This window comes from Ranitomeya variabilis, chromosome 8, assembly GCF_051348905.1.
Source record: "Ranitomeya variabilis isolate aRanVar5 chromosome 8, aRanVar5.hap1, whole genome shotgun sequence".
NCBI lineage: Eukaryota > Metazoa > Chordata > Amphibia > Anura > Dendrobatidae > Ranitomeya > Ranitomeya variabilis.
Window position 1 is genome coordinate 169,950,803 of NC_135239.1, and position 13,059 is coordinate 169,963,861.

Below are 13,059 nucleotides of genomic sequence, written 5' to 3' on the forward strand. Positions count from 1 at the left end.
AATTGATCGCCAAATTTTGGATTAGAGAGGAACCTCCAACAAGGAGAGAATTTCTTCAGCAAACGGAGCATATACTTACATTGGAGAAAAGTATCTACACCAAAAGGAATAAGCTGGACATCTTCCACAAGCTGTGGCAACCGTGGATGGACTTGAATTAGGATGATAAATGAGACTATAGGGAGCCTAGTATTCAATGGAAATATAATGGATGTTTATTCAAATGCTTGTATTATGATGGGAATTGGGGTGGCTCTGGCTGAGGTCTCTGGCGGTTGGGCGGGATGGGGGGGCTCTGGGTTGGGGGTAAAAAGTTATCTATAAATGTTTAATGTAACATGGTCATGAGAAATATTCTGATTTTATGATGTTTATTCTTTGCGGATAATAAAAATCTATCTGATAAAAAAAAAACCTCCAAAATCTCATTCCAAATGGAGGGGAGCACAATTCGTGTTGTATAACTGAGCAGAAAGCTCTCCTTTATCATTTTTGAAGACCATCAGATTTCTGTATTTAAAGTACTTTCAATTTGTGTTCCTTGTTCTGTCTTTGAACAGGTTGACACATCCATGCAGACTGGTTTGTCTCCGGGAATGAAATTAGAAGTCCCACTTGGAACCGAGCCCCAGTCTTACTGGATCGCGAGTATCATCACCACTTGTGGCAAACTGCTGCTTTTGCGATATGATGGATGCGGAGAAGACCGATCTGCTGACTTCTGGTGTGATATTGTGACCTCCGATCTTCATTCCATTGGCTGGGCCAAACAGAACAAGAAGACTCTTAGACCACCAGATAGTAAGATGCTAAAATATTGCTTTTCATGACCAACTGATAAAAAAATAATACTGCGACTGCATGTATAATGTCAAGCGCTTCAGAGCAGCTCAGTCACTGTAAACCCCAAAGCCTGCTTGTGCTGTGCGCTCCTTACTGATGCGGGCAGGCTGGTACTGTAGGGTGGCCGTTAACTTGGGCAGAGACCTGTGTGCTTCTTAAAAAGGGGTATTATTTGGCATAAGTTACGCCAAACATATTTATTGCAGAGATCACTGTTGTAGCTAATGTTACATTATGTGATGTAATCAGTGTAATCATTGATCTCGCCCTACAATATATTACCTTACAACCAGGAGCAAGTTTACTAGTCGGTGTTTCCCACCACCTTTATATAGATCCTTGGCATGGATTAAGGTGGTGATCATTTTTCGCAAATGATTTTGAGAAGGATCTCTACAATGCAATGTACGGGACTAGAAAACTGTGTGATTGGTCACCTGTAAAAAAAAAAATAAAAAAATAAAAATAAAATCTTCCTTCTGTGACTACTTTCTATGCAGGAAGATACAATCGCCTTCATTTTAAAGGGAACCTCTTGGCACATCTTTACACATAGAAGTAGTTGTATGGCTGCATAGACATCTGTCCACTAATAAAAATGCATCCGACTTTCTCATGTTATGCCTAACATGGGAAATTGTGTGGAAGCCATGTGCAAATCAGGCTACAGGTGCACGAGGGTGGGGGAATGCGTGTCGGTGCACTGCGGGGGAGAGACGCGTGTAGTGCATGGGGGGGGGGGGGTGTCAGTGTGCTTGGACTTTAGGTGGAAGCCTTAATCCCAAAGGGACACTGCATGACAGATTCCCAGAACCAAGGGAATCCCTGTGTTATGCACCTACCTCTCAGACCTTGCACAAGGCGTAACGCACTGCTCATTTACAAGTCACATGCCCCACCCAAATAGTCAGTTTTGTTCCTTTACAGCAAAATAAAAGTTTAGCAAAACTTTTTTTTCCAGGTCATCCACCTGACGGCACCATGGAGGTTGTCTTCTTATCCACAGTGGGACAGGAAACCACGAGTATAAAAGGACCCTCCCCTTACCAATCATCAGTGTTTTTCCTGTCCCACTTTGGATAGGAACTACGAGACTCCGGCAAGCTCCGTGGGGAGTGTGGATCGGGGGGTCTAGGCCCTTTTTACCCTTCCCGCTACAAGACCCCGTGCGCTGAAACCCGACACAGGGTCCCTCAGCTTACCCAGTGTAGCGCTGCTCCTGGGATCGCTGGTCGTTTCCTCCCAAGGGGGGGCTCTCGTCCGTGCACGCCGAAGCTTCCCCGGTCCGCCCCTGTGAACAGGAGGCGGCCGGGCGGCTCACCGCAGCACCGCATCACCGGAGCGCCGCACGCTGAAGTCCGGAGTAGCCTCTTCCGGGTCGCGTCAGCGGTGGGCGGGGTCGGCGTCTCCGTTTCCAGCTATGGAGTCGGAGCACTTCCGGGGCATGCCGGCGAGCGCGAACGCTCCAACGCCAGGATTCAAGAATATAAGGTAAAGGGAGTAGGTAGACCTCTATCCTGCAATATCCAAAATGGAGGATTCCGCCAGGATAGAGGGTGACAATCAGGCTCACGTAAGTCCCCCTGAAGAGGGCAACTATTAATGCTTACCTCCCGGGTATTTATACCTCTTTCTAAAACGGGGCCGCTTCTATTGTTATAGGTAGCCCCCGCCGCCGCAGCTAAGAAGGGGAGATGTAAGAAGTGCCCTATATGCTCCATTAAATTAAAAGACACATGGCAGAAACCCCTGTGTGAGCCCTGCACTAACCGCATACTGGGTGAAGAGCAGGCCTCTCTCATGTCTAACATGCGGGCTATTATCAGGGAGGAGGTACAGGCATCAGTCTCTGGCTTAATGACCCCTCAACCCTCACAGCCAGATAATAAGAAGAGAATGAGGGATTCGGACTCTACGTCTGAAGGAGCGTTGTCCAATTCAGATCTGGAGGATGAGGAGTTTAGAGACCCTCCCGAGAGGGGGAAAAAGTACTTATTTTCTTCTATGGACACGGACGAGCTCCTTGGTGCAGTAAGACACACCATGCAAATTGAAGAGCCGCCAGCCTCTTGTTCAATACAAGATGAGATGTTCGGCGGGTTACGAGCTCAGACCTCAAAAGTCTTTCCTGTTAACGCTCATATTCGCGTAATGATTCTGGAGGAGTGGGAGGAGGCGGAAAAACGCCTGATCATTCCAAAAGACTTTAAACTACGCCTCCCATTTGATCCAGCGGAGGTCAAAGACTGGGAGGATGTCCCTAAAATAGACATTCCCCTAGCCAGAGTCTCCAAAAGAACTGCAATACCCTTTGAGGACTCATCTAACTTGAAGGAGGCTATGGATAGGAATGCAGACAGTCTCTTAAAATGAGCCTGGGAGAGCTCAGCAGCTGTAATGCGTGCGAACATAGCGGCAACCTCAGTAGCACGGTCTATGCACCTATGGGTGGATGACCTAGCAGATCAGCTTTCTTCTAAAACCCCTAGAGAAACTATATTAAAATCCCTTCCCCTCCTTAAAATGGGTACAGATTTTCTAGCAGACGCATCGGCAGAAACAGTAAGATTTACGGCCAGGGATCAATCCCTATCAAATGCGGCCAGAAGAGCCATCTGGCTCAAAAACTGGTCGGGGGACGTACATTCCAAAAATAAGCTTTGCGCCATCCCATTTTCAGGGGGAAGGGTATTCGGTCCGGTACTAGATGACATCTTAGAGAAGGCGTCAGATGATAAAAAGGGGTTCCCAGAGGACAAACGCAGAAAGTTTCAGCCCTTTCGGAGGTCACGTTTTAATCAAAGAACTGACTATAGGGGGAAAGGGAAACAAGGAAGGTGGAGTTACCCGAAGGGTGGAGAATCTAGAACCAAAAGTAAAGAGTCCACCTTTTCAGGTTCAACATCGGGTTACCACAGAAAATGACGCCACCAGAGTGGGGGGGCGTTTAACCAGGTTTTCGGGAGGCTGGCAAAAGATCACTACAAGCCCATGGGTGTTACAACTAGTTGCTCAGGGTTACAGGATAGAATTCTCTTCTCCTCCCCCACAAAAATTCCTGATCTCCAGCCCCCATCTCACCGCGACATCTCCCATGTGGGTAGATATTCAGGACCTGCTAAAAACAGCTGCGATTGTCCCTGTACCTCCCCAAGAGATAGGACAAGGGTTTTATTCAAGCCTTTTTTCTGTAATAAAACCCTCGGGGGAATCAAGAACTATCATAAATCTCAAACACCTAAATTCTTGGGTAGTGTACAAACGATTCAAAATGGAATCAATAAAATCTACGATTCCCCTCCTGGACAGGGGAGTGGTGATGTGCACTCTAGATTTAAAGAGTGCGTATTACCACGTTCCTATCTGCCTAAACCACCAAAAATATCTGAAGTTCGCAGTAGAAAAAGGAGGAAAAGTCCTTCATTACCAGTTTCGCTGTCTTCCGTTTGGTCTAGCTTCGGCGCCAAGGGTTTTTACGAAGATTATGATAGAGGTAGTAGCCTACCTAAGAAATCGAGATATCTTAGTCATTCCGTATCTGGACGACTTCCTAGTGGTTGCAGACACGGTAAATCAACTCAGGACTGACTGTCAGTTTGTAATCTCCACACTGCAGAATTTGGGGTGGATCATAAACTGGAAAAAATCCGATCTAGTACCCAAACGGAGGATAAAATTCCTCGGAGTCATGCTAGACTCAAGCGTCAGAATGTCCTTTCTGCCGGAGGAAAAACTGCCAGGCATAATAAGCAAGATTCATCTTTTCGCGAAGAGCAGGGTTTCCCTCAGAGACGCCATGAAGATCCTGGGGCTGATGACGGCCTGCATACCTTGCGTAAGTTGGAGTCAATTTCACTCCCGACTGCTTCAACAGGCGATTCTCTCATCCTGGGACAGAAGACAGGGATCCTTAGACAAAGTGATACAGCTGCCAAACCAAGTGAAGACCTCGTTGCGTTGGTGGACAGATCCCAAAAACCTCAGGCGGGGAGTGCCCTGGCATCATGCTCCCGAAGTGATAATTACCACGGACGCAAGTCAACAAGGCTGGGGAGGCCACATCCAGGGAAGGTATTACCAGGGTCAGTGGACGCGGGAAAACAGCACGCGATCCTCAAACTTCAGAGAACTGCTCGCAGTCTGGAAGGTCCTATCTTCAGCACAGGCCTTGGTGAAGAACAAACACGTAAAGGTGCTCTCGGACAACACAACAGCAGTTGCGTTCCTTCGACATCAGGGTGGTCCGAGACACAGGGCTCTACAGCAGTTGGCAGAACGAATCTTCAGGTGGGCAGAAGTGATGGTACTCTCGATCTCTGCAGTTCACTTGGAAGGTTCCAGCAACCAAGTAGCGGACTTCCTGAGCAGGAGGACGGTTCTATCAACAGAATGGGAGCTAAACAACGTGGTTTTCAAAGACTTGTGTCGTCATTGGGGGTACCCGGAGATAGACCTCTTTGCAACCAGACAGAACGCAAAGGTCAGCGTATTCTATTCACTAAACCCTCAGGAGAACCCGGCTGGAGTCGATGCCTTCTCCCAATCATGGGAAAGAGGTCTGTTGTATGCGTTCCCGCCGCTTGTTCTAATACCAAGAACTCTCAGGAAAATCGCAGAAGACGGAGCCAAAGTCCTGCTTGTAGTGCCGTACTGGCCGAAGAGGAGTTGGTTTGCCTTTCTGAAAAAAATGTCAAAGGAGAAACCAGTTATTCTTCCACAAAGAACGGATCTCCTCTTTCAAGGTCCCATTCTCCACCGAAATCTGGAAACCCTCCGTCTATCGGCCTGGATCCTGAGCGGCAAGTCCTAAGAGCAAAGGGGTTATCGTACGAGGTGATCTCTACATTAAAAGCAAGCAGGAAGCCAGTAACCTCTTCAATCTATTCCAAAATCTGGAAAAAATTCTGCAGCTACTGTGGAGAAACTACAGTCGATACTGACCGCCCTAATGTTCCCAAAATCCTTGACTTTTTACAGGCAGGGTTTAATGCAGGTCTCAGACCCAGTACCTTACGGGTACAAGTTGCGGCCCTTAGTGTTTTTTATGACTGTACTTTATCAGCTCACCCATGGATAAGTCGATTTTCCAGGGCAGTTGCAAGACTAAAACCTTTAATAAGGAAAACTATCCCACCATGGGACTTAAATTTGGTTCTTAATGAATTATGTAAAATTCAGTTTGATTTGGGGGATAATCCAGACATAGGTAAATTGTCCCTAAAAACGGCCTTCCTTGTAGCCATTACTTCCGCAAAGAGACTGGGAGAGCTTCAGGCCCTCTCTATTCAGGATCCATATTTACAGGTTTTTCATGACAGACTGGTTCTGAGACTGGAGCCAGCTTTCCTCCCGAAGGTGGTCTCCGATTCAAATATTAATCAGGAGGTCATACTTCCTTCTTTCTTTCAGTCACCCAGAAATCAAAAAGAGTCTCTTTACCATAGTCTGGACGTTAGAGAATCGGTTCTTAAATACCTAGAGATTACAGCACCCTGGAGGGTAGATAATAATCTTTTTGTTCAGTTTAGAGGCCCGAATAAGGGTAGAAAGGTGTCTAAATCCACAATCGCGAGATGGATTAGATCTACAATAATCTCGGCCTATAAAGCCCGGGGGAGGGATCCACCGGGATATATCAGAGCACATTCGTCTAGGTCAATGGCAGCCTCATGGGCAGAAAAAGGGGGGGCTTCAGCAGATCAAATTTGTAACGCCGCTTCCTGGTCTAATCTTAGTACATTCTCCAAGCATTACAAACTAGACGTGATGTCAACACAATTAAGTTTTGGCAGGAGGGTACTCCAGGCAGTATTCCCACCCTAGGAAGTAGTCTGCTTTGGTACTTCTCCATGGTGCTGTCAGGTGGATGACCTGGAAAACGGTAATTAGTCTTACCGGTAATAGTATTTCCAGGAATCCATCCTGACAGCACTGCTAGTTTCCCTTCCCATGCTGATTTACTAAGAACTGATGTGATGTAAACATTTGTATCTTGTTTGTGTTTAAATAAAATATTCTTTTTTGGCATCCATCCAGATGTAGTACTTTGAAAATCACTGATGATTGGTAAGGGGAGGGTCCTTTTATACTCGTGGTTTCCTGTCCCACTGTGGATAAGAAGACAACCTCCATGGTGCTGTCAGGATGGATTCCTGGAAATACTATTACCGGTAAGACTAATTACCGTTTTTTCTCCACTTATTCTAAAACATTGAGTTCTGCTTTTTGACGTTTTTGTATATCTGTTTTAATTGATGTGCTACTACATGGTTCCACTAATAAAACTAATTTCCCATGATGCAGAAAGCAAAATGTCAACTGTAGTGTGATTGGTTGATATGGCCAACAGAGTGGTTTTTTTTTTTTTTCTGGACTGTCTTGTAAATCTCCTCCTAGATGTCTTTTAATTATGTGGGATGACAGAGATGCACAAGGACAGGAGGGCTCTAAGAACTCATAGGAAGAGTTTAAAGGGAACCTATCACCCCGTTTTTTAAAAATTAGATAAAAATAGTGTGAAATAGGGGCAGAGCTGGGCTTTACATTACTGCCTTTTTGGTGCCTTTACACCCCCGTTAGGCTGCCGAAATACCTTTGTGAAGTGGCCGTTTTGTCCTGTCACTCAAGTTGGTCAGGTCGGATGGGCGTGGTCACAGCGCCGTTTCTCCCCCAGATCAGGCTCATCATTACGTTGGTGGCGTAGTGGTGTGCGCATGTCCAAGGTCCCGAATCCTGCACAGGGGAGTGAAAATAGCAGCGATGTCCGTTATTTCATTGGTGGTCGGTGGGCGCGGCCATCTTGCTTTGGCCGCGCGTGCGCAGAAGCGGCGCTCTGCTGGCCGCGGCTTCAGGAAAATGGCCGCGGGCATCCGCGCGTGCGCAGATGGCTATCGCGGCGGCCATTTTCGTGAAGCAGAGTTCGCATCTCGGCTTCACGAAAATGGCCGCCGCGATAGCCATCTGCGCACGCGCGGATGCCCGCGGCCATTTTCCTGAAGCCGCGGCCAGCAGAGCGCCGCTTCTGCGCACGCGCGGCCAAAGCAAGATGGCCGCGCCCACCGACCACCAATGAAATAACGGACATCGCTGCTATTTTCACTCCCCTGTGCAGGATTCGGGACCTTGGACATGCGCACACCACTACGCCACCAACGTAATGATGAGCCTGATCTGGGGGAGAAACGGCGCTGTGACCACGCCCATCCGACCTGACCAACTTGAGTGACAGGACAAAACGGCCACTAAACAAAGGTATTTCGGCAGCCTAACGGGGGTGTAAAGGCACCAAAAAGGCAGTAATGTAAAGCCCAGCTCTGCCCCTATTTCACACTATTTTTATCTAATTTTTAAAAAACGGGGTGATAGGTTCCCTTTAACGTTCAATGTACAACACGTTTTCTAGAATTTAGATTGCTTTATTCCTACGTTACCTTCAATGTAAAGTGAATAATATCAATCACATTTCAGCCTCTGTGCATAATGTGTTCAGACCAGCGAGAGCTGTTATTGCTTTGATATACAGGCATCACAAAAAACATTGATTTATTCAGTTGTATAAATGAAATTCAAGCCTTCATATAATGTTAGTCATGCATGTAATTGCAGTGCGGACATTATTAATAGTTTGTATTATGGACTGCACGGACAGCTCATTTTTGCCCGAGTACGTGTAATACACTGTGCATCCTGTAGTTACTGATGGGCACAAGGTTTGCTCATTCCCTGGAGTCAGGCTGGTTGTAGCAAACAATGCCCGTGGCAAGGAGAAAATGTTATGTTCCAGACTGAAACTGCTTCTTTTACCAGATTAGGTGGTTGTTCACGCCTTCTAATATTTAGGTTATAGAGAAAGAAAGCCCCGTGGTTAGCACTGTTCCCTTCTAGCTTCTGAAATTGGCCTTGTTCTCCATAAAATAAAAAATGTGAAATATGAACACATAAATGTCACCACTAAAAAAAAAAAAAAGTTACAGAATTAGAAACCATCTTTAATTATAGTCCAGAGTTCTGTTACCAATTCTGAAATAGAAGGAAACAGTCAGCAAGTATTGTCAGTGTTATATTGGAGTCATGACATTACTAATCTTCACTCTGAAACCTAAACATCCAAAAGTAAAGCTAGCGTTGAAGTGAAGCATGACTTTGTGACGAGGCTTGTATTCGCTTTTAAATACCACCTTTTGTAGAAGACCAATCCTTCATGACCAACGCAATAAATGTTGCAGGCACCAAACTTTCACCTTTGCAGGAACCTGTCAGCAGGATTGTGCACAGTAAGGGTACCGTCACACATTGAAATTTTCATCGCTGCGACGGCACGATTCGTGACGTCGCAGCGTCGTATAATCATCGCTCCAGCGTCGTAGACTGCGGTCACACGTTGCAATCACGGCGCTGGAGCGATGCCGAAGTCCCCGGTAACCAGGGTAAACATCGGGTAACTAAGCGCAGGGCCGCGCTTAGTAACCCGATGTTTACCCTGGTTACCAGCGTAAACGTAAAAAAACAAACAGTACATACTCACCCGTCGGTGTCCTTCAGGTCTCTTGCCGTCTGCTTCCTGCTCTGAGTGCAGCCGTACAGTGAGAGCAGAGCGCAGCACCGCTGTGATCTGCTCTCTCACTTTCCGGCCGGCACTCAGAGCAGGAAGCAGACGGCAAGGGACCTGAAGGACACCGACGGGTGAGTATGTACTGTTTGTTTTTTTACGTTTACGCTTGTAACCAGGGTAAACATCGGGTTACTAAGCGCGGCCCTGCGCTTAGTTACCCGATGTTTACCCTGGTTACAAGCGAAGACATCGCTGGATCGCTGTCACACACAACGATCCAGCGATGTCAGCGGGTGATCAAGCGACGAAAGAAAGTTCCAAACGATCTGCTACGACGTACGATTCTCAGCAGGGAGTCTGATCGCAGTAGCGTGTCAGACACAGCGATATCGTAACGATATCGCTAGAACGTCACGAATCGTAACGTCGTAGCGATGGAAATTTCAATGTGTGACGGTACCCTAACCTACAGACAGTGTCAGGTCGGTGCCGTTATACTGATTACAATGATACCTGGTGATGAAATCCGTCTTGTGGTTGTTTAATCTTTATTTTCAGCTTTGAGATAATGATATGCCCGTGCCCCTGGTCGGCCTGTGGGGGTCTTCATGTGGTGCTCTGATTAGATATTCATAATGCAGACTGCTGACAGGTCACTCCTGCCACCTAGTTTACATAATGAATATATGTACATAATGAAGAAAAAAAAAAAACCTGCAGGCAGGTGCCGGCTGTGGCGCTGCAGCATAATCGCATGTTTAGTGTCCTAGCAATTATTATTCTTGATGTTATTGAGCTAGAAAAAAAAATCAATTTGAAAATGGCGGCTATTGGTGTGTATAGAGATCCGATAGCTGCTACTGCGCAGGCGGCTTCATCTTGCTGGAAAAGGGGAAAAAAAATTTCCTCTTCCAAGATGATGCCGCCTGCGCAGTAGCAGCTCTCGGTGATATGCCCGTCGAGGCGTTGAATAAAGGAGAAGTAAATCCATTTACATTATTACTCTTCATTCAGTTCCGGGTTCTATTCTTGTATGTATCTTTTTTACCTGAGTTAGCTTAAAACATCCCCTGCTCCTATATAAGACATAGGCGATCAGGCACCACCATGATTTGGAACGTCATGGTTTACTGCACTTTTGCACAAAGTACAAGCACTTTTTTTCAATGATGGTCCAACACCTTACATGCCACCCCCCTCGATCATCTTAATGAGGTATTATCTGCAGTACTTGGCAGTGGCCACTAAATCCTAGTGCGGTGTCCTTCTTTGTACGTGGCTGATACCAGATACGGCAGTAGCCGAATATAAGCCGATGTGTCACTGTGTCTGTGACTGCTCCTCCTGATCTTATTAATGGTCAATGCTATAGACCAGTCGATATGCAATCCCAATCCTTTTTAGCGTTGGGGTGTGTATTTGAGTTCTATTTCGCTAATAAAGATGGCAATTCACTTCAGCTGCTGACCGGACACTTTTCCTCCCAATTTCCCCATTGGAAGTACATTGTACCCTCAGCCGTATGGGTATAAGCCAATACATCTTGCATGAAAGCTAATTAGTATCTTGTCTTCCCATACAATGTGTGGGATGTTTAATTTCTAGCTTAGATCTTGTTGGAAAACTTTTGTTTGTCACAATTGTTGCTCTTATGGGAGGAAGGGGGAAATGTTTCTGTTGTGTCTTAACTATCACCCCTGTGATAAATAAGGAATCCCATCAATATATTTGATGCTGACTGTTCGTTAAGGCCAATATAGATGTGTATCTGAACAATTTGGCTATTGTTTTCTTAAGAGAATACCTGCGCTCCAGCTACTTAACTGCATCCTCTTCTGTATTGGAAGCATGTTTTTGCCTCCTAACCTAAGAGCAACATACTGTAGAGACAGAGACCCTGATTCCAGTGTTATTTACTGTGTGGTGCTTGTTGTACTCTTTGATTTCCTGCTCATAAAACAATAATTTTATAACTAGAGGACTAGTAAACCTGCTGCCATGTTATCCTCCTTGTTCATGAGCTCTGTGCAACCATGGCCCCCATCACCTATAGGCACTTTCTGCCTATGAACAGTGTACACAGAAGGCTGCCAATCAGTGGTGTGGGGGGGTTATACAGAGCACAGCATTTAGAGAATGGTTAGATCTGCAGCAGATCCGTTTCTCTGCCCCTTCCTTATGCTGCTCTCAGCTAGCAAACAGCTGGTGACAGATTACCTTTTATATGTGGTAGTATTTGCAAAGTAATATGACCATAGAATCCAGACAGCTGACTGTACAAGAGGGATAGGTAATTATTTGTTGGAATGTTTTCCCCTGCAGTTCTAAAAGAAAAATTGCAGAACTGGGAAGAACTTGTTGCAGAGACATTAAAAGGGACTTGCAGTGCACCTTCTCATCTGCTAGAGGGCGTAAGTATACCCTCCACAAATTGTAGACTAAAACTGTAATGATTGTAATAAATATAATACACTGAATGTAAAGGAAACAAGGAAATCTTGTAAATAAAAAAAAAAATGGGGAGGTTTACTCCTATAGAAGTCACTCCAGTGTAACAGGAAAAATTATGTATCTTTGTACCATGTTAGCAGGTAGGTAGAAAAATATTACCATTTGAGAGTCCTCAGTGGTAGATACCTTTTTAATGGCGAACTGAAAAGATGATAAAGTGCACGCTCTCAAGACTACTCAGGTCATTTCATCAGACATTGAATAACACAAAATCTGAAATCACATATTTATACTCTACACAGCACAGGAGAAATGCAATAGATAAGAAAAGTGATGTGAAGCAGAACTATCATTATGGGAGAGGGATAAACATAAATATTAGAACAGTTTATAGATAAGGAGTGTGAAAGTTTTATTGTTCTGAGGTCTAGTTCATGGTTGTGATGCCCCCAAATGGTCTGAGGAGGCACATTTGTTAGTTGCTGTAGAAAGACCTAAATCCATGCGACACATCCATCCCTGCTGAATGTGTCAAAGGTTGTCATAGGTTGGTACTTACACATTTTTCTGTCTCTCTGAGATTTGGAGTTACCTTTAATACAAGTCATTTCATGTACATGATGAATTGGGGATACAAAAATGTTTGGCCACAGGTTGATCTAATCGTTTGTGTGGTTATGAGAATTCGTCCTTGTTCTAAGCTTTTTGCCCCATCTCCCCCACATACAGACCCCCATCTGGACATTTGGTACATATAATTTCACATACACTACATTAGATGTGATGCAGCTGAGAGTATCTGGGATCTTGTAGTCAGGATGTGAGTTGGGGATCTTTATCTTGTCCGTGGTCATTATAAATTGACAGGTTTTACATTTTTTCTGGTTTCAAGGAAAGGTACCTGCAGCTGTTGGAGAGGACAGGGAGCTTCTGACAATGATGCTTCTTAGATTCCGTGGACATGGAAACTACAGCCTTTACTACAAAAAGATGCCTGCTTACAATCTAACTTTCCAGACCTCCGACTACTGTGTTTTAGGCAGCCCCCAAATCTAAAAAGCATCATTGTCAGAAGCTCCATGTCATTCAAATAACGAATGTGCTCCTCAGACCATTAAGGGACATCACCACCATGGACCAGACCACAGTATGTCTGTATGTGACTCTTCAGATTGTGTTACTCTATGCCTGGTGAGGAGACCTGAGTAGTCTCA

At 45.4% G+C, this 13,059-nt stretch overlaps 1 protein-coding gene across 2 annotated transcripts in view; it reads left to right on the top strand.

The window, feature by feature from the left end:
* Positions 1-13,059, top strand: part of SFMBT1 (Scm like with four mbt domains 1) — a 150,414-nt gene that overhangs the window by 63,074 nt on the left and 74,281 nt on the right. For both annotated transcript variants that reach the window (XM_077278162.1, XM_077278161.1), the window contains exons 4-5: positions 561-801; positions 11,717-11,805. In XM_077278162.1, the coding sequence (XP_077134277.1) occupies positions 561-801; positions 11,717-11,805 (330 nt within the window). The remainder of the gene's footprint in view (positions 1-560; positions 802-11,716; positions 11,806-13,059) is intronic.